The 22339-nt window shown below is 39.7% G+C and overlaps 1 protein-coding gene across 1 annotated transcript in view; it reads left to right on the forward strand.

Annotated features, from left to right (window-relative positions):
* The window catches only part of TLE1 (transducin-like enhancer of split 1 (E(sp1) homolog, Drosophila)), a 73543-nt gene that overhangs the window by 46389 nt on the left and 4815 nt on the right, over nt 1-22339 (forward strand). The window contains exons 8-14 of the mRNA XM_010290324.1: nt 2009-2125; nt 5177-5230; nt 6745-6897; nt 7727-7871; nt 8590-8780; nt 10176-10252; nt 20775-21024. Coding sequence (XP_010288626.1) covers nt 2009-2125; nt 5177-5230; nt 6745-6897; nt 7727-7871; nt 8590-8780; nt 10176-10252; nt 20775-21024 — 987 coding nt within the window. The remainder of the gene's footprint in view (nt 1-2008; nt 2126-5176; nt 5231-6744; nt 6898-7726; nt 7872-8589; nt 8781-10175; nt 10253-20774; nt 21025-22339) is intronic.

Consider the following 22339-nt stretch of genomic DNA (forward strand, 5'->3'; position numbering starts at 1 on the left):
CCTACACTTCTGTGTAGTAACTTCAAATAGCGGGTTACTAGTTTTTTCCCCGTTACTGCCCCTTTGCCACCTTTCCATTATTCATACTTAATTTTGACAATTTAAAATGAGAAACTGAGTTTATTCACTTTATTACATTTGCCTTCATTATTTTATTCTAAGCTTTTCAGTAGTAAAATAAATTTTTTTTTTGTAATTATTTTTGTTAAGGAAAGTATCTCATAAGTGACTTTCCTCTTTAAGAAAAGACATTTGCAGTACTCAAATCTGTGATCAAGTTTGAATTGACAGCTTGCTTCTTAAGAAGTTTCTATTTCCACAGACATCATGGATTCAATATTAAAATGTTGAACATGGGTTTTAATGTTTTTCAGACTAGTGAATCACTGAGTTTGTGTGCATCTGGGAGGAGATGAGGGGTTAAATTCAGACTGTATTTGTCAAGGCAGTTAGTTCAGTGATTCAACAAGCCCACCTTTTAGCTGCAAAACATTGTGGTAAAGACATTATTTTGAGCTTCTTTATATTGAATTTCATTAGACCCTGCTATATGCTTTATGTAAGCCCCTTGGCATTTGTTTAGCTTGAATAGTCATGAATAAAAGAGCTTAGAGTTGGCCTTAAAGTGCAGCTTCTGAAGTAGGAAAAAGAGGATTCAGATTGCTCTGTTTTGTTTTCCATCTCCTTGGGACTAAACATTAATGTCTGAGCAAAACTACTGTGGTGCCTTCAGGTTTTAAAGGGGAAGCCATTCGATGCACAGTTCATTGGTTATTAGTATATGTTTATGACATATTAATAGTAAATACCTCTGGCTTTTGGGTAGATCTGAGTATTTCTTTTGAGGGCTACACTTACAGTATATATATTTTGTTAATAAGCTTTTCTTCTGTGAGTGATACGTGTAGGTGTATGAATACTTATTCACTGATATATTTATGTGAGCATATATTTATTTATGTAACCATGTACTTTGCTTTTAGGAACTAGGTTTACCAGGTCTTTGTGAAAGGAGATTTTTTTCTCAACTCATTCAGTATTGTTCACAGCATTAACACATCACTGAACAAATTGCCCTCTTGCATATGCTAATCCTGCACTTAAAAGAACTCATTGTAACACATTTTAATGCTTTAGCTGGAACGGAGATGGAGATGGGAATCGCAGGCATGTCGAATAGTCATGTGACTGAAAAAATGTCTAAAATGCCTTTCTTTTTGGGTCAACAGTTTGTACTTAGCATAACTTAACATGAATGAAAGCAGTCCATGTAGTTTGAGGAAAAGATTAGTCTTTGCTTTTGTCTCTTGTGTCTGTGTGTTGGCTTCAGTTTTTCAGATTAAGTCTGATTAAACAACACTTTAGCCTTAATTTCACACTAGTAGTGAATGTTATGCTGGAAGTAAAAACATTTGATCTTTGTTTGCAATATCTTTGTTGAAGGCGTCTCATTGGAGTTTACCGCAGCTACTAAATGATTACTGCATAACCTTATAGGTAAATATTTGTTATTTTAAGAGTTAAAAGGCAAGTTGCTATATATCTATCCATGCTGTCAGATGTAGACGTACCAAAGCCTTACCTGTCTTGGTCCTTACCTTACCTTATGGTGGTCTGGAAATGAGCAATCAATCAGATTATATTTAGTAAGTCTCCTATTACATGGGATCTGTATATTAAAAAAAAAAATCATTGTTACCTGCTCATACATAAACAGCAAGCCTGCTTCTCCTAAACAATAAATTCAGTTGAATTAATTAGTTAAATAGATGGTGACTGACAAGTGAACTAAACTTTTGACAAGTTGAACAATGAAATGCCAAGCTTCATAGAATGCATAAAGCTGTACATGTTTGCCTGGAGGACTTTGAGTTGAATTAAATGGAATGAAAGACTGTGTAGGTATCACATTTCTAAAGCATCTATCACCTCCAATTTGAGTTTTTAAGCATATATGAAGGAATCTTGAAAGGAATTTTTGATTGACCTTTTTTTTTTGTCTTTACAGAGTAATTCTCTGTTGGTCCCAGACAGTCTGCGAAGCACAGATAAACGCAGGAATGGCCCTGAATATACCAATGACATCAAAAAGAGAAAGGTGGATGATAAGGATTCCAGCCACTATGTAAGCAAATCTGTGTCAAAGAAATGATTAATTTATTTGCACTTGCTGTGCTTGTATGAGGAGCGAAAGAGCTGTGAAGAACAAGGCAATGTGTTTCCTACGGTTGATGTAGTACATGGATATATGTGCCAGAGAAACCATTATTCAAGTTGTGGGAAGGGTAGTGACTCAACAGTTTGGGCTATTGTCAAGTAATACTCCTCAATGGGGAATAATGAGCCAGGAGTAGCTGTTTGTGATTCACAAGTATTCTGGGACATTTCTCAGAGTTCAAGCAAGAGATCCTTTCTGGACTGCTCTAAAACATACAGGTTTGTTTGAAGTGGAGATTTTTATTGATCTGGAGGGTTTTAGTACGTTTTTCTGATACTAGGTATTACTGTGTTGAGTAATAATTATCATTGCAAATAGCATATGTTATGAGGTTGTACCAATTTACTAAAGTTTGCTTGTTTGCTTTTGGTTGATAGGGCAATTTCAGCAGAAAGCAAATTGAAATATAAAAAGTTCCCAGTTTGTGTTCTGCATTTTTTACTAGCTTCCTTGTTGCTTGGTTTTGAAGAGACACTTCAGTACAACAGTGTGGTGTATGGTGTACGTGAACCTCAAAAGATTCACATAGGCTTTCAACTTCAAGTCTAAATGCTCGGCTAAATCGCAGGATGATACTTGAACAGGCTTTATAGACTAGACTGGTGTGCAAGCACTGAAAGGCAGAACTTAAATCTAACAGATGATATTATTCTTTGGCATAGCAGTAATGTGGCAATTTGTCTGGTTTCTTTGAATCTAATGACTAACTAATCCTGGTTACCGAAACCCAAGAGAAAATCAGGTCTCGCTTTATTTCCTCAGTATTTGGTAGGGTAATATCTTTCCACTTGGACCCAGAATATCTCTGAGCAGCTATTGGATATCCCTGGAGCTACTGACAGCAGATACCCCATCTGCTTTCCCCTTCTGCACGTTGTGGTGGTGTAGTACTGTTACGGTTTTGCAAGCTGTATTTCCACCACTTTCTAATAATCTTGTTTCGATTACAGAAGGGTTCAGCAAACTTCCCCATGTTACTCCTTCAAATTTGAGGGTTTGGTTGTCTATGGGCATTTTTAATTTTAAATATTTGAAGATTAAGCATAAGAAAGGATATTATTGCACTGTAGAAGCAGTTTGTTTTAATCCATGTTTTAAATGTGTGGTTCTGTTTGCTGTTTGCTTGAAATGGAATTTACAGATAAAGGCAGCATCAAAATAAATAACTGAGCAAAACAAGGGTCTGTGAAAGTTCCAGATTTATTCTGATCTGGATGAAGATCTTTCTTTTTAAAGGTTCCCCAATTCTGCAAACACAGAACTACTGATTTCAAGCTCATTTTAGATGAGGCCCTTGTAGGGACAAAGAAGTACTGCTTTTGTCAGAAGGGAGATAAATGAGTTTTAGGAATTGTTGCTTTTGGAAATAAGATGCACAATGCAATTTGTTTTTCTTCTTTTTGATTTCTGACTAATGTTCCTGTTAGGGCCTCTATAGTTTCAAGCTATGTGTTTGTTAGTGAGGAGAATATTCTGATATTAATAGTTCATATAGGAGAAGCCTTTGATAGTCCTAGTAAACTTCTATTTCTCAAGATGATGAAGTCAGTGGAGTGCACTTAATCATTGTCAGCTATTTTTGCCCTCCTTGGGGGTAGTATTTCTGGTCAACAAGTGTCCCACCTACTGCGCTCTAACCTATTCTTGACTTCTGGGTGCTTTATGCTTTTCAAGAGGTGGCAGATAGCTGGGGCTGAAGCTTTCCTCTTCCTTCTCCTTTTGCATCCTTTGGTTGGACTGCTATGAGTGGCAAATAGAGCCAACATTCTGTCTTCAGTGGCACTCTTGAATCTCGAATATGTTTGTGTTATTTCTTGGAGCAATATTCAGCTGCTAAAGCAGAAGGGAAGGCTTGAAACTACCTGTTGGAGTTTTGGGGGTTTGTTTGGGTTTTTTTTAAACATTTATGGCCTGAACTGAGAGGAAGGAACTGGTGTTTTTACTTTCTGTCTGCCAGTGTTAAGTGTAATAGCCCAGACACTTTGGAAGCAAGAGATGGGGGACAGTTTGAGCAGTCTTGTATGGCTGATTTCTTTGCCTAGAAACTTTTTTAACTAAAAGGGTTATTATTGGAAATGTCAAACTTACCCAGAAAAATATTTAAAGTTTTGTCATTCACTTGATTTTTTTGTTTGTTTGTTTCTGAGTCAAGACTCACCTTCTGGTTGAGTCACGAAGGTGCGCTGCAGAAATCACTAGACCACTGTGTTGTTATAGAATGTGTCTACTGGGCCTTCCCAGGCCATTTTGGAGATAGGGACCTGGAGGCACTCCAGTAACAGCTATCGTGAGGCACTAGAGCAGCTCAGGTGAACACAGATACATGTGAATGAGTCAAAGTGCAGCCTGACAAGCCACAATAAAATATTTTCATTTAGGAATTTCAAAGTATTTTGGTTTTGTTAGACAGAAATGTTGAAATGCCTTGGCATTTCTGAAGTTTTTTCTTTGCTAGAATTTTCCATTTCAAGACTTTCCTTTCTGGAAAAGGAGAAAAATTGTCCTGTCACTTTGGGGAAATTGATAGATCAAACAAGTGCCAAAAAACCTCCAATTTTCTAAGATCTGTTGTTTTTTAGGTATGCACAAGCAGTAATTTCCGTCAGATTAACAAATAAGATTAGCATGTGAATAGAATGAGTTTCTCTTTTAGGCGTAGTGATAACACTGTTCATGATGGTAATAAGGAGGGGTTTTGGACCATCTTGCACCGATGGTGAGACCACCACCTTTCAACTAGTTCTACCTTATTTGGGTTTTATTACTGAAGCAGAAATAAGGTGTTGTGTTCCTGTTTTAATTGTTTTCCCTATTGCTAAAAAGATAATGAAAGGCTGTTTGCTTTTTGTTTAGGAAAAAAAAAACCACGAAAAAATGTCTAAGTAGATGCATAGTCTTTCTCTCTGGGCTATTAATGTACTAATTGAAATGAACACTATATTTATTTATTTTTAATAGGACAGTGATGGGGACAAGAGTGACGATAACTTGGTTGTAGATGTATCCAATGAGGTAACTTTTTTCATTTTTGTAGTCTTGACGTTTGCCCAAAGGTTAAAGGAAAAGTGCATTTAGATGTTAGAAGACAAAAGACTCTTCTGTGTGGATATGTTAAAATATTCACAGCTTTTCCTTTTTGTAGTACTGCAGTTACTATGTCTTCCTCTGAGCTTTATCTGGTTGCCCTCCTGGCTTTTCTTTCTGCTGCTTTGTCCAGGTCTGTTCCCTCTGCAGTTATGTTCTGACGCTTCACAGCTGCTCTGTAGTGGAGAGTGTTGTGGTGAGATGCAGGTGGAGGGCTAAGGTTTCCAAACCACTGTCTTCAAATGAAAAAGGCAGGCAGTTTTTAACCTTGAATTTAATAGTAGGAGTTCTATTAAAAATATTTTTGGTACCTTAAAAATTACTAGTTTTTTAACATCCTGTGTTAAAGACAGCATCTTCCAGAAATGCTTGTTTTTTTAGAATGAAGTCAGCTGAAGTCAGAATGAAGTCAGTCAGTTCACAAAATTTTCCAGAGGTTGTAGTTACTTTTTTTTCCAGGGAAGAGATTTGGCAATGTCTTCAACGTGAAGGGATGTGCCTTCAGTTTTCTTCATCTTTTATTTCATACAACAAAGAGATTTAGGAAGCCTGAATATGCTAGTGAGGTTCTTCTGCTCTGTGAAACGCACAGGGAGAGAAGCTCATAGAAAAGTGTCTTCAGCAGCTCCAAATGCCCAAATGATGTCAGCCAAGTAGAAAAATGGGTATCCAACTAGGGATTTTAGTAATCCTTTCAGAAGCCTTACTTACAATGAAACTGCTCAATAATCAATCAGTAGACTTAGTCCCCTTTTGTGAGGACTGCGTCCTCCCTGCTGCTGTTCTCATGAGCTAGAGGAGCATAGAGAACCTGCAGGGCTCTGATGGCATTATAGCTTGCTGGGCTGGCTATTTCAGGTTAAAGTTAATGGAGAGAGTGCCTCTGGAAGAGAGAAAGATAATCACCTGAGAGGGGATTTAAGTTTTTCCTATAGATTTAAGTAGTGAGGCAATTGCAGATGGTATTTAGGAAGAAGTGACAGATATTTTGGCATATAAGGCATGCGTCTCTATTAGAGATGAGCAAGGTTTGTACGGCCTAAAAGAGATTATTGAAATGTTTGTTGTCACTAGCAGTGTGTGGAGAATGTACATTGAAAAAAGTGTAAACTTACTGAAGTTACTGTTGGTCTTATCACGAGTTGTGTGCACTTGCTTTAGTTTGTACTTAGGTATACTTAGATTGCAAGCTCTATGCTTGGAAACAGTTTATGATTACATGTAGTATAAAATAAAACCAGATTGCTTACTGTATGAACTTACTTACATCTTTAAATTGAGGAAGGAATTTCAGCTTTTTTTCTATAGAGATAAAAAAAGTCTTATTATTTGAACTTACTGCTTAAATTCTTCTAGTTTTTTTCCCCATAGACTTCTCAGTGTTGTTTGTGTACCAGCCTATGACACGGTTCTGTGCTGTTCTTCCGTTCCTGTTGTTTCAGGATCCTTCTTCCCCAAGGGCAAGTCCCACTCATTCACCACGTGAAAATGGTATAGATAAAACCCGCCTGCTGAAGAAAGATGCCTCTAGCAGTCCAGCATCTACAGCCTCTTCAGGAAGTTCCACTTCTCTCAAATCCAAAGAAATGAGTCTGGTGGGTAGCAGTCTGTTGTCGAGATAAATCTTGTTCTTTCTTATAAAATCTAACTCTCCATTCTCCTGCAACTACTTGTGGCAGAAAGTACATGGCTTTTTAAACATTTGAAGTTGAAATAGACTACTGTTTTTCCAGACCTTTATAGTATTAAACAGCTTTCCTGCTCAGCAATATTTTCTGCTTCATTTGGATTTCCTGTATTTCCTACATTTCTGTCAAATGAGTTACAAATTTGTTAAAAAGTACAAAAGTCACTTAAGCATTGTTTTTTTTTACTTCTTGAGCAGTATCTTATGGTTTAACATAGCCTGTATATAGTCATTAAGAACTTCTTGAGGCTTTTGTTAAACTCTTCTAAATAAGCTTCTACTTTTTGAAAACTCTTCCTGCAGTATCACTAATAATTTGGCCAGATTCTCCGTAGTTTTTGTGTCACAATTTTTTGTTACTATCAGCTATGGTAGTATTTTGATTTGGTGTGTCCAATAATAATTGAGACAGTAATGATTTCAAGCTAAAATAATTTGGTCATGCATAGTGTATTGTTCTGAAAAAAAAATTAGCTCAGGCTTTGGGTTTTTTTCATGCTAATGGAAGAAAGAAAAAATAACTTTCTACTTTCTTTTCTTATTTTTAATTCCAGCAGCAATCAAAAAGATCAACATTTCTCTCTCACAAGTTAATGTTGTCAGCATTGCATGGATTTATGAAAATTGGCTGAGGGACTAAGTAGTAGGTGCCCAGCATCCCAGCTGCTGTTGTGATAAATTGTATAATATGGCCTGGATTAAAAATAATACTCATTTAATTTGTTTAATGATACCAGCATGAAAAAGCCAGCACGCCTGTTCTGAAATCCAGCACACCAACTCCTCGAAGTGATGTGCCAACCCCAGGCACTAGTGCAACTCCAGGACTTCGTCCAGGCCTTGGCAAGCCTCCAGCAATGGACCCTCTGGTTAACCAAGCTGGTAATGCATTATCTCACGTGTTTTTTTATGGTTCTAAAATTAATCTTTTTTCACGTAGGTGTTCTGTGTGAATGTTAACTAAATACATTGCTTTGCTCTTGATATCAAGAGAGGGCTTGATGAGAAGCAGATGTTTGGATTATCAAGAGTTTTAATATCTTTCTATCTCTTATCCTTCTGTGTTTACTTTTGTCTTTATCTTTTTTGCAAGTAATCCAGAGACTGCATACAATATAAAAAGACTTCTCAGAAGTTTCTGGTACTTATTGTGAATGCAGTCTCTTCTCCAGCTCTTTGTTTGAGTCTACTAATATTTGCTGCCATGTAAATCTTGACAAATGCAGGGGGAAGTTTACTTTTTGCTATTCAGACTAGTACAACAAAGTTGCTTCAGACAGGAGCTGTGTAAGCCATGTCTGTCAGCCTTACTGCTTAATTTGGCAAAGGAAAGATTAATATAAACAGGGAGATATTACAGAAATGGAAATAAGTAATGTTAGAAGAGATTGTTAGAAGTAATCAGCAAGTTCAGGCTTCAGTAGATCTTATTTGCATTGAGTGAAAAGAGGTGGTGGTACTGATAAATTATGTCAATGTTTCTTGGCAGTGTGTGTATGTGAGAGGGGAAGGTTAGGTATTGCAGGGGAATAAAAGGTCTGTTTTCTTCCCTGTATGAAGGAATATGTAAATAAAGGTACCTGATTGCATTATTCCATAGCTGCAGGTTTGCGGACACCGTTGGCAGTACCGGGACCGTACCCTGCTCCCTTTGGAATGGTTCCTCATGCTGGCATGAATGGAGAGTTAACCAGTCCAGGGGCAGCCTATGCCAGTCTGCACAATATGTCACCCCAGATGAGTGCTGCTGCTGCTGCAGCTGCTGTGGTTGCCTATGGAAGATCTCCTATGGTAGGCCATACGTTGCATGCAGTCTCAGTCGTGTGAGTTGTGGTTCACTGAGAAAAGCTACATGCTTCATTTAGCACTGTTGAATTCCCAAGTTATAACAGTGCCAGAGGCTTGACAGCTTCACTGTGTGTTTCACTTTGCTGCGTGGCTGGAGGAACAAATTTGCACCTTGAAAACAAAGAATCTCCGTGTATTTGTGTATGTTTCCTTCTTTCTTCACCTTCATCAGTGCTTTGACTGATTAATAAATGCCAAAAAATTATTTTATGCTTTAAATGGAAAGGTAGTTTTGGTATTTCATTGGTGCTGTGGACATCTGCTTTTCTCTCAGTGAACCAGATTTGTGTTCCATACAGACATACCAAATTGATCTTGAAGCCTATAGAAGTCTTTTTATTTATGTCTCTGTGTTTTGTGGAAATTGACGTGAGAACTTGGTCGGTACATATCTTGAAGCTCTACGATAAGGTGTGTTAAGAATCGTTGCTGTTGTGGGTGTAGTAAGTAAATGGACCACAGTAGTTATGGCTGCTGTTGAGCAGAATTCTTAACAGTAAACATGATTCTGCAAACATGAGCTTGATGGAAGCTTTATGCATAGACAGATTTACCTACTTGTAAATTTGCAAGATTGGATTTAGGTTTGTCATCTTCTTATTATTGTAGATATAGCTACTTTTTTCAAACTGTTAAACAGGGATTTTAAGTGAAAGTGTAGAAATTCTGAATAGCATATGTGCTCTTTAAAGCAGTAAGAATTTTAACTCGGGTATTGTGTGCAGAAGAAAAACTAAGTCTGTTTGGCCTAGAATTTCTGTTTGGATTATTTGATGCCCATATTTATTCATATTTATACATACATAAAAGTTCAGTGGAATTGCAGGATGTAAAGAGAGCATGGTATATTTAAGCTGTAGATAAATTTGCCTGCAGCGTGGCTCTGTGAGAAAGATCTCGGCTGATGTGCCCACGCAGTGCAGCGTGAAGCCATGCCGAGATTCTCGCTAGGGCCTGGAGCTGCTTGCCAGCGCTGTGCTGTGCCTGCACGGGCACGCGCTCGCTGTCACGCCGCTGACGGGCACTGCGTGGCTACGCGCCGACCCGCCACGGACTCTAGTTCCAGGGCTAACGCTGTGCTAACACAGGTATTCGTGTTATGCTCGGTGGTGTGAATGCGTGATATACGTTCCTGGTTTTCTGTTTGCATACGAATACTTCTAGCAGAGCATGTCTACAGAAAATGTCATCCCCTGCCCCATGAAGGGGCGTGCACTTATTTTATACTGTGGGTAAAAGCCACATTTTGGTTAAATACATAATATTTTGGGGGTGAAGAAAAGGGGTTTGCCGAACGAGAAATTACAAGTGTGAGACTGATTCATTTTTCATTGTCAGGTTGGGTTTGATCCCCCTCCTCACATGAGAGTACCTGGAATCCCTCCAAATCTAGCAGGAATTCCTGGGGGGAAACCGTAAGTAACTTTTAACATTTTGGTAACATCTGCAATATCTAGAGAGGATAGGAATTCCAAAGGGGGTGGTGGTGTCTGGTTGGTCTCAAGAGATTGTTTTAGACTGCTTCTGGTAAGAAGTGCAGCATATAAATTCTCAAATGGTAGTTATCTTATGCCAAAATGTGTGCACCAACTGGTGTGCAACCTCTTTCCAAGGAAAAGCTGTTGAAAGTATACTTTAAAGTTGTTTTTTTTTTTTATTTCCTCCTTTCTGAGGGAAGTTAAGGGGACTTACAGACTGGTAGACAGTGGTAAATTGTGTAAGATAAAAACATATTGAAACTAAGCTTAGTACTATTCTGACCATAAATGTGTAGCGCAAACTCGCAGACTCCTTGTGTGGCACCTGTTTTGTCACGTATGAGAGTCTGTAATTGTTTACAGTGGGTATCTGAAGCAGTTACTTCAGCAACTGATGCACACCTTGTGTAATGGAGCAAGCTCTTTAAAATGTTTGTAGAAGTGTGCAGCTGGAGAGCAAAAGGGTGATGAAGCAGTGGCACAGGAGGTGGTGCATCGATGTAGGATAACTTTCACAACAGGTTCTTTTTATTTCAAATTTTTAATTATTGATTAAGAGATGCTTGAATAAAAGACTTCTGTGATGCTGTGGCTTGTTGATGGTACAATAAAATAAATACACCAAAGCAGCATACATCAAATTTTTCAGTAATTTGGCTTTGGTAGACTGTTAAGGCTGAGCTTATTTGTGTGCAGTAGAATCATAAGCATGTATGACCTCTTAAAAAATGTGATTATTAAAATAATTATAAAAATTAGTATTTCTGGGCAACTACTCTATGCAGGTACAAACAGGGCATAGACTGCAAATTTGACTGATCTGTTTTCTTGGAGAGAGTGGGGCAGAGAGAATTGTAACAGGTTTTTTGGCACTCTGTTAGAACATATTCTTTGTTCCTTCAGTCTTGCCATTGAGTCCTTTCTTCTCTTTCAACAAAAAGTTGCAGTTAAGAGTGGTTTCCCTCTATCTAGGTCCTTACAGAGTTTTGAACTCCTGTTAATAGCCAGTGACATGTTGTAATGTCAGTCATGCAAACATCCTTAAGAGTACACCAGTTTACAGGCAAAAAAAGTGTATGTTTTCATCTACTCTTCTTCCATAACCATAGGAAAGCAGCAGACTTAGATTAGGAAGGACATCCTGAATGTGTTTTCATTGTTATCAACCATGCTTCTAAGAACAGACTTATCTATCTGTTGGCAGTTTGAGCAACCTGTTAAATCTTGGATTTACTTAAAGAAAAGTTGGTGGTATGTTGACAAGATTATTGAAGTGTGGGTTCAGTGAGTTGGTGTTATACATCGGATGGTCATGTATTAAGCACAGTAAGGATCAGGCTTTGTTCTCAAAACATTCTTTTATTAAGGGTCAGACTCATTCTTGCTGACTCCAGTAGAATTTGGCATACTTCTATAAAATATTTTTGGAGATCACATAATCCAGTGGCTGTAGGTTTTTACTTTTAAACAAGTATATTCATAAACTTTCAATGACCTATTCCCTTTGTAATGCCTGGCAATATTTTATATTATAAGCGATGAAAACCTATTTTTGTTCAGTCTGAAACTTTCTGTGGCTGAGTTCTAGTTGTTGCACTACTCAATGCACAAAAACAATGCATGGATGCTGCTATACTTTGTATCCTGGTATTTCATAACTAAATTAAGTCTGTGTGTTTTTTTTTTTAATCTCTTCCTTATTTAGTGTTTCCAGCACTTTATTCACACTGCTTTGTAGATCATCTACTTTGATACACAACTCCTACTCTACACTTGATTTGATGTGTTCTGGGTGTTTTTTTTGTGTGTGTGTGTGTGTGTGTTTGTGTTACTTGGGCTGAGTCAGTCATTTCCTCTAAAGTGACTTCTTTCCGTATCATTACTGTAAGTGAGGCAAACCTAAATTTCCATAAACTGATCTATTTACTTTACATCGACAGCTTAAGAACTATCTCTTTAGTCTTGACTGGCTACAGGTAGCTAGATGCTGTCTGCTACCTGCAGCATCTTTGAGTATCTCTACCTGCATTACGCAAGTCTCCTGTTTTTTCTGTACAAAGTACATGGGTTATATAATCATGCAACCTAGTGGACTACTGCTGGGTTATATTAAAAATCTGCCTTTTCCTAGACTGCAGTTAAGGTGCTACATTGAATTTGTTCTATGAGAATTGGAGTTTTAGTCTTAGTCTTGTTGCAAGTGGTACAGAGAATTTTCAAATTGAACTGTTGAACCCCCAGCCATAGTGTATGCCCCACAGCTGCACATTTTTGTCAATGGCTATGCTGGGACTGTTTTTTACACCACTCACTTCCAAGGTAAAATTAAGTTCCTTTCTTTCCAAAGGAATGACATTTTTGATAGCACCCAGTGTTCTTTAACCCCATGGTATTCTGGTAAACTGTTAATGACTAGCTTGTTAGAAAAATTAGTAGCCTGTTAAGGACCCACTCTTACTGCTCTATTTACTTTTATCAAGGGACTGTTGTCTGAAAAGCTTGTCTTTTGCTTGCCTTACTTTAACTTGATTAAATATAAGTCTTTACTACCATCTTTTTATATTTCTAAATGTGAATCCTTCAGTTCCGCTCTTTGCAGAGTCTAACCTTGTTAGCAGTGGTACAAATGTACTCGGGAAATTGGGTAGCAATCTAGGAAGTCATAGAATTATAGAATGGTTTGGACTGGACTTTAAGGGCCCTTAAAGATCATCTAGTCCAACCCCCTTGCCATGGGCAGGGGCACCTTCCATTAGACCAGGTTGCTCAAAGCTCCATCCAACTTGACCTTGAACACTTCCAGGGATGGGGCATCCACAACTTCTCTGGGCAAGCTGTTCCAGTGTTTCACTACCCTCGCTGTGAAAAATTTCTCCCTTATGTCTAACGTAAATTTACCCTCTTTCAGTTTAAAGCCATTACACCTTTTCCTTGCCCTTGTAAAAAGTCCCTCTACAGCTTTCTTGTAGGCCCCTTTCAGGTAGTGGAAGGCTGCAATAAGGTCTTCCCGGAGCCTTCTCTTCTCCAGGCTGAACAACCCCAACTCTCTCAGCCTGTCCTCACAGGAGGGGTGTTCCATCCCTCTGATCATTTTGGTGACCCTTGTCTGGACATGCTTGAACAAGTCCATGTTGTTCTTATGTTGGGGGCCCCGGAGCTGGACGCAGTACTCCAGGTAGGGTCTCACCAGAGTGGAGTAGAGGGGCAGAATACCCTTCCTCATCTTGCTGGTCACGCTGCTTTTGATGCAGCCCAGGATACAGTTGGCCTTCTGGGCTGCAAGTGCACATTGCTGGATTTAGTTGAGCTTCTCATCCACCAACACCCCCAAGTCCTTCTCCTCAGGACTACTCTCAATCTATTTTCTGCCCAGCCTGTATTCGTGTGTGAGATTGCCCCAATCCAGTTGCAGGACCTTGCACTTGGCCTTGTTGAACCTCATGAGAGTCACATGGGCCCCTCTGAATGGCATCCCTTCCCGCCAGTATGTCGACCACACAACACAGCTTTGGTGTGGTCAGCAAACTTGCTGAGGGTGCACTCAATCTACCTGTCCATGTTGCCAACAAAGATGTTAAACAGCACCGGTCCCAATTCTGACCCTCAAGGAATGCCACGCTTCACTGGTCTCTGCCTGGACACTGAGCTGTTGACCACAACTCTTTGAGTGTCATTATCCAGCCAATTCCTTACCCACCAAGTGGTCCATCCATCAAATTCATGTGTCTCCAATCTAGAGACAAGGGTGTCGTGTGGGACACTGTCAAATGCTTTGCACAAGTCCAGGTATATGACAGCAGTCGCTCTTCTGATATCTACCAATACCGTAATCCCGTCGCAGAAGGCCACCAAATCCGTCAAACACAATTTGCCCTCAGTGAAGCCATGTTGGGTGTCACCTATCACCTCTTCATTTTCCATGTGCCTTACCCTAATTTCCAGGAGGATCTGCTCTATGATCTTGCCCACCACAGAAGTGAGACTGACTGGCCTGTAGTTCCCCAGGTCTTCCATTTTTTCCTGTTTTAAAAATAGCAGTTACGTTTTTGCTTTTCCAGTCAGTGGGAACTTCACTGGACTGCCACAGCTTCTTAAATATGATGGATAGTGACTTGTCAACTTCATCCATCAGTTCCCTCAGGACCTGCAGATGCATCACATCAGGTCCCATGGACTTGTGCACCTTCAGGTTCCTTAGATGGTCTCAAACCTGACCTTCTTCTACAGTGGGTGGTTCTTCATTCTCCCAGTCCCTGCCTTTGCCTTCTGCAACTTGGCGGGGTTTGGCTTCAGCATTTACCGGTGAAGACTGAGGCAGGAAAGTTGTTGAGTACCTCAGCCTTCTCCATATCCCAGGTAACCAGGTCTCCCATTTCATTCTGGAGAGAGCCCACATTTTCCCTAGTTTTCCCTTTATCACCAATGTACTTACAGAAGCTTTTCTTGTTGCCCTTGACATCCCTGACCAGATTTAATTCTATCAGGGCTTTAGCTTTCCTAACCTGATCCCTGGGTGCTCAGACAATGTTTGTGTGTTCCTCCCAGGCTACCAATCCTTGCTGCCACACTCTTTAGACTTCCTTTTTGTGTTTGAGTTTGTCCAGGAGCTCCTTTGACATCCATGCAGGCCTCTTGGCATTTTTACCTGACTTCGTCTTTGTTGGATTGCATCGCTCCTGAGTTTGGAGGAGGTGATTCTTGAATATTAACCAGCTTTCTTGGGCCCCTCTTCCCTCCACAGCTTTATCCCATGGTACTCTACCAAGCAGACCCCTGAATAGGCCAAAGTCTGCTCTCCTGAAGCCCAGGATAGTGAGCTTACTGTGCACCCTCATCGCTGCCCTAAGTATCTTAGAAGTTCCCTAAGTAAATCCACCATTTCATGGTCACTGCAGCCAAGGCTGCCCTTGAGCTTCACATTCCCCACCAGCTCTTCCTTGTTGGTGAGAACCAGGTCCAGCATAGCACCTCTCCTCATTGGCTCCTCTATCACTTAGAGGAGGAAGTTATCATCGGTGTATTCCACGAGGAACCACCTGATTTGCTTATGTCCTGTTGTGCTGTCCCTCCAACATATCGGGGTGGTTGAGTCCTCCGTGAGGACCAGGGCTTGTGAATGTGAGACTGCTCCTATCTGCCTATAGAGGGTCTCATCCATTTGGTCTTACTGGTAGGGTGGCCTGTAGCAGACCCCCACTGTAATGTCACCTGTCCCTGCCCTCCCTTTAATCTTGATCCAGAAGCTCTTGGTCATCCTCATCCATCCGCAGGCAGAGCTCCTTGTATTCCAGCTGCTCATTGACATGGAGGTGACACCCTCTCCTCTTTACCCCTGCCTGTTCTTCTTAAAAAGCCTTTAGCCTTCCGTTCCAATGCTCTAGTTGTAAGAGCCATACCACCACGGCTCCATGATTCCAGTAAGATCATAGAGCTGCAGGCGTGCACATGTGTGTAACTCCTCTTGTTTATTCCCCATGCTATGTGCATTTATGTAAAGGCATTTAAGTTGGACGCCCGATGAAACTGACTTACTAGCAGGAAGTGGTTGGAATTCCTTTGTGGTGTTTTTAAGGTGCTCACCTGCTGACCTGTGATCCTTCTTCCAGGCTCTGGGCATCTATTGCTGGCACTGGTATCAAACGTGTAGGGGTGGGATGGATTGAGGTTCTCCTCCCCCAGCAACTTTAGTTTAAAGCCCTCTTCACCAGCTTGGCAAGCATGAGACCGAAAATGCTCTTCCCCTTCTCTGACAAATGGACCCCATCAGCCCCCAGTAGACCAGGTTTCTTAAAGTGAGTCTTATGGTCTGAGTAGCCAAACCCCTTGCTGTGGTACCAGACCTGTAATCATTTGTTGATTTGCTAGATACAACTGTCCCTTTCAAACCCCTTCCCTTTGACTGGGAGGATTGATGAAAAAACTACCTGCACTCTGGATTCCCTTACCACCACTCCCAGGGCTCTGTAATCCTTTTTGAAACTCCTCAGGCTGCTCCTGGCTGTATCATTGGTGCCCACGTGAAACGATAGCAGTGGATAATAGTTGGTGGATTGTACAAGGCTTGGTAGTCTCCTGGTGACATGACCCCTTTGCACCTCTGGATAGAATTATTTGATGGCATGTATGAAGTTAAAGATGTTGTTATTTCTGTACAAATAACTTTATCCTTATTTCGTGGCATTTTGTTCTTATATAATGAAACTTCATAATCAGATATCTGCTGTTTGTTGTGATAACTACAACTAAAAATAAGCTGTGGCGTACAAAGAAGAGCTGAAAGTGAAATGCACTCATCAGTAGAAAGAACTGTCTGCTTTTGTGATTTGCAGTTGGGGTATTTTTGTGCTGGTTAAGGAATTCTGTTTGAATGGGAAGGATGGAGTGGAATCATTTTTTAAAGACATGGTACTTTAAGTAGGTAGGAATTGCATGCATTATATCAGTCTGAATACTTAGAGTAGCTGGCAGGTAGTTTAATTGATTTCCCATTTTCTTGAGCAGTAAATTAATTATTCTGAACTCTCCTCAGCATGTCAGATGATACTTATTATATACTTATTCGACACTTATTTGGAAATTGGAGGGCCATAATTACCAGATTTAAGGTGAGAAACTGGGTTGTACTAGTATCACCTACTATGTTGTAATGTATAGGAACTCTGCAGGTTTTCAGTGCTGCTTTGACACAGATGGGGAGAAGTCTTTGGATGCAATAGACCAGAAGAGTAATTTTGTTATTTGGAAGGAATATAATCATAAGTGACAGTATACCGTTTCTCAGAACTGTTTTTCCTAAATAAAAGGCATGCAAGTTTGTCTTGTAACTGTTCTGTTCATAATACACAATTAATTACAAGTATATATTTACTATTAGTTGATATGTATTTGGCTTGTTTTATGTTAAATTGTAATTGCATTATATAAGAACTTTTTCTTTGTTTGCTGTGATTGTTAGCCCAACATGAGAAAGGACTATCTTCATGCTGACAGTCATTTGACCAAAGATGGATAATCATGGAACCCAGTTTTTTCATAGAGACAGAATGCTGTGACTGAGACAGAAATCCATGATTATCATGAAGCTGAACAGCATTTTCTGACATACAGATTACATTTTTGCAGTGTTACAGAATTCAAATGCCAACAGCAATTTGTTGAGAAGAAAGATGGGTGGGCATGGGGTCCCTGTCAAGAAATACCATGAGCTTTAGAGAACTCAAGAACTTACCAAATTTTACTAAATATTGGTTCTTTTAAGGTTGGACAACCAAAATGCTTGGCAGTTTTTGAGACAGGCCTGTGAATATATCTAGTCCATTAAAAATCGAGTCATTTCTTAATTGTTTGTAGCACTGGAAGTACAGTTCTCCCCAGAAGTAGCAGAGTAGGCCCTCTATCATGGTGACCTGATGGAGAGGTAGCCACGGACAACAGCAGTTGAGCAGCAAACAGTTGTTCGCACTGCTGTCTCCAGTAATGTGTTCTTCTGGAGACAGAAGCTTTCATTGTCTAGGGAGTGTCAGTCTTGCAAACGATGCAAGTTTTTTTCGAAGTAAAAGGTATGTGTAACGAAAAGTCGTATCATAATACCTAATAGATACAAGTTACTAGACCACACAAATATGCTGACAGTGGTGATGTTAGCATGACATGCCACACATCTTTGAGCGAACAGGAACATTTACTTCTTTGTGTGCTTGTCTTGGCAGGAGCAAATGGATTTGGCAATGTGTAGCCATTTCTTTACACAGCGGATTGCTGATAACTTGCACTGTAGAAAAAGCTGTTTTGGCTTGTAAGAAACTATCACTGGTCTGTTTGTTAGGCCCTGAAACTCAGTCATCCTGAGTCCTGACCAGCCAGTCTTGGAAGCAAATGCCTGCTTATGATGATAAAAGAGAGAGACTACTCTTATGATCTGTTTAACCGCACTTTAAACACAGGCATACTGGTAAAATTCTACATGATGAAAAGTACACTGGGTAAGTCTTTTGGCATTTCAGAGCAGAAGAGTCATCGTAATTCTACAGTTACACATGAAGCACTTGAAAAATGTTCCTATTGTCTTCCTCCCACCCCATCTCAGCAAGAACTGAGAAGCTGTGTGTACGCACAGAAGCATTTCAAAACACCGCTTAGGTATTTTGAATTGAACAGAAGATGTAAGCTGTAACCTTCCATTAAAAAAAAAAAATGTACAAGTGGATTATTCATCTTAAACATGCCGGAAAAATTGCTTAATGCTTGCTTAATTGTTTTTCTTCTGTCCATGATAAAAGCGAGGGCAGGCTGAGACTTCAAAGTTGTGCAGTTCTGTGTATTCTTATTCCTAACAAAAGTTCTGCAGCTGACTTTGATCTGGAGCCCAGGATGGGGCCCAGCTTTTCAGCCTCTTGAGTGGTATGACTCTTTAGTTGGATTCTGTACCTGAACCTGAGCAGTTGTTCAGCTTCGAGCAGTCTTGTTGCCACTCCTCTTCTGCTTCCTCTCCCATCCTGTGTCTCATCTATTCAGTGAATAACTACTTTGGGACGGTCCTGTCTCTACTCCTCTTCACAGAAATGATACAGATTTCTAGTTAAGCCTTTATCAATACTGTAATTCTTCATACAAAAAAGAGAAAGGGTCCCACTGGTAGAAATACGTTAGATATGCTGTGCATCTTGTACATGTGTAAGGGAGTCAACTTTGCACTTGCTTGTCTTACATTTCCCATTCCTGACATTTCCCTGACAAAAAAGATTTGTCATCTTTTGCAGTCATTCATCCACCATTTCTGTGTAGTCTCTGAGCAGGCTTTCAAGTCATATGTCCAACCATGAAGCATGAATGAGGTACAATAATTGCATGTATATGCACTCTTAATTTCTTCTTTGTTTAATAGCAGTTACTGTTAACCAGTTTTTAACCCTTCCCTTCTGAGAAAACTGTGATATTGCATGGCGTGGCTGTTTCCACTGTTACCTTCTGTATGAAAGAACTATAGAGTTCTTTCACCTTGCCACTGCTCACTCTTTTTTTAAAGGAATATCTTCTGCTTCTAGGCATATTCATTTGCTTTGTGATGTCTGTTAAGGATCCAGGCATCTTGCTTGTTCCTTCCCTTTAAACTCTGCAATACTTGGAAACATGCAGTAAAATACTTAGAAAATACTAGCTCAGAACAGAAGATTAAATTGAATTATCTATTGTTGGGTCCTTGGGATAGGGATGCAATGCTAATAACTTGAGCTACGGTGACTGAAGATTTATGAAGAAGGAGGTACATTTGGAAAAGAAACGGAAATTCTGAACGCAAGAATATATTAGAAAAATAAAAGTATCACTAGGGAGACAATAGCTCATTAGTAAAAAAAAAGATACTAATATCTCACAATTTTTTAATCTACTTTGGCCTCTTGAAGAATGCTATTGATCTAACAGCAGTATCAAAAATATGAGCTATGGATGTGCTTAAAACAGAACAAACAAAAAAGGAGCTCACCACTGTAACAAAAAGAAGCCTTTTGCAGGAGTTTTTCACTATTATTTAAAACAAACAAAGAAAGAAAACTCCCTGTACCTGAAACCTTTATTAGGTTCTATTGTGACCTGGTCCTTGAGTAGATAGGACTCTAAACATTACAGCGAACATGAAGAAACAATTTTGTGAATTTTCCCCAAGGAGGTATGTTTTTATTCAGTTTTTATTCACTTCCTCAGTCCTCAGTTTCCATGTCTTGAAATCATGCACTGCATACATATAGAAGGTGTTACAGAAGTGCCAAGACTACTTGGGAAACTGAGCCTTTCAGATTTTCCTAAATACTTATACAAGAAAACATAATTATGGGAAGATGGCATCAGCTTTCTGATGAAAGGTGTGTGCAACCACTCTGCATGTTTCCATTTTCTGTTGAAAGCACTAGTTACTGGGTGGAAGGAGAGGCACTGTGAGCACAGCTGGTGCTGATGTTAGAGGTGAGGTGCATAAATGGAGCAAAAGTTGAACTTTGGCTAGTGCTACTGCAAGGCAAGAGGTACAAGACTCATGGAAGAATTGCTGCTGCAGGACTTGTGGTTCTGAGACTTGGAACTACTGGCTGGAAACAAGGGGCTGAAAGCTCTTTTGATTATCCAGGTGGCTGAGAGATAGCAGCCATGACCTTGTCCATAGAGTTAAGGGTAGAATTTAATGTACTTCCCCAATCTTGTCCATAGAGTTAAGGGTAGCACTTAACGTACTTCCCCACTGCACAAATACTTTAGGTGAGGCAAGCTGAAAATATCTACTGTGAATCCTTGTCTTCCTCTGAGGTTTCATGTGCCTGTATTACTTGGCACCGCAGCTCTGATTTTAATCAGAAAAAGATTGGCAAAGAAATCAAATAAAAGAATACTGTCTGTTTCTTGTGTTATAGTACTGTAACTGGCTGATTTTTTTAATATTATTATTTTTTCTTCTTTCCCTTCCCCAAAGAGCCTACTCCTTTCACGTTACTGCAGATGGTCAGATGCAGCCGGTTCCTTTCCCTCCTGATGCCCTCATCGGTCCAGGCATCCCTCGCCATGCCCGTCAGATCAACACTCTGAACCACGGGGAAGTTGTGTGTGCAGTCACCATCAGCAACCCCACGAGACACGTGTACACGGGTGGGAAGGGATGCGTCAAAGTCTGGGACATCAGCCAGCCTGGCAACAAGAGCCCTGTCTCTCAGCTGGACTGCCTGGTAAGTGAACAGGAATTTGTATACAAGGGTAGGTTCTCCTTGGAGATTCAATAAGGAAATAGCTGTCCTTGTCTGGATTTTGTTCATATTATAAGGAAATAGAAGGCAGTTCTGTTTCCTGCTTTACATATTTAGCTGTCTTTTTCTAACATGTAATGGGTGGAGTTAGAGTGGTGGTTTTTTTAGGGATAAATTTAATCACTGAGAGTCAAATAACAGATTAGATACGCTTTCTGAGTAGAGAGTGTACCTGATTTTTCCCTCTTTTTCTTTTTTTTCCTTCTAGTCATGCTGATGTTTTTTGTGCATGAGTTTGAAAGGAATGTAGCCTAGCTTATGCAGGGCTTCAAAGAACCATCCTAGGCGTTTCACTCACACCAGGAGTGACAACCTGTTTTTTTTAAGAGGGTAGCAACTATGTAATGCAATAATGTGGCAAGGTACCAAGGTCATTTTAAGTCTCACAATGCTTTTGTTGGGATCCACAAGTTATACATTTGGTTGGTTGTTTTCACTTCTGCAGGATACAAAAGCCACTGAGTGCAGTAGTATAGGTAGCTGAAAAGATAACTCAAAAAAGTTAACAGCTCAATAAAAGATGTTTCTCATATTAGAAGCAGCATCGCTTTTTGTGTAATGTTAACTGGGAAGACTTAATGCCGTAAAGCACAGTAATATATATTCTGGGTGAAAATAATTCTAGCTTCAGTGTTGATCCAATTAAATGTGGTTTTTTGTTTTGGTTTCATCTGGGGTTTTTTTGCCTTTACCCTTTATTTACTGTTACGCTTATGTTAGTTGTCTAGTAGTAAAAGTATGGTTGAATATGTATTCAGTTCTGTGCAGGTATGTGTCTAGATGCAGAGTCCTAGCTGCCTTGATTTTAGTTACAGAGGAGTAATGGCTGACTAATTAAGCCAGTATTTCCACTGCACTACTTGCTGCTGCTTTGCTGTGAATAAAAAAAAAAAGAAGCAGTAGTACGAATGCTGTTGACTACTTCTTGCAGTGCTTTTTTGTATGTTTTGAAGTACAGATCTTAACCCTCCATTACTGTTACCATGTTAATTTGGTAGCTGTTGTGGAGAAATGGATGTCCAATGCACTGAAGGAGTCAAACTTTTGTAATAAGTGAAGTTTGGAACGTTTTCCACCCCTGAATCCCCTGTAGTACCTCTCAATCAGCAATAGTGTCTCAAATGCAAAACTAATATTATAAGTACAATAAGAATCATGTTGAATTACAAAGGACCAGAATAAATCTAGGACCAGTATGGGAATACTTAATATTTTGATTTTAAAATACTGAATGGAA

The sequence above is a fragment of the Phaethon lepturus genome, unplaced genomic scaffold (genome assembly GCF_000687285.1).
Source record: "Phaethon lepturus isolate BGI_N335 unplaced genomic scaffold, ASM68728v1 scaffold5347, whole genome shotgun sequence".
NCBI classification, from domain to species: Eukaryota; Metazoa; Chordata; class Aves; order Phaethontiformes; family Phaethontidae; genus Phaethon; species Phaethon lepturus.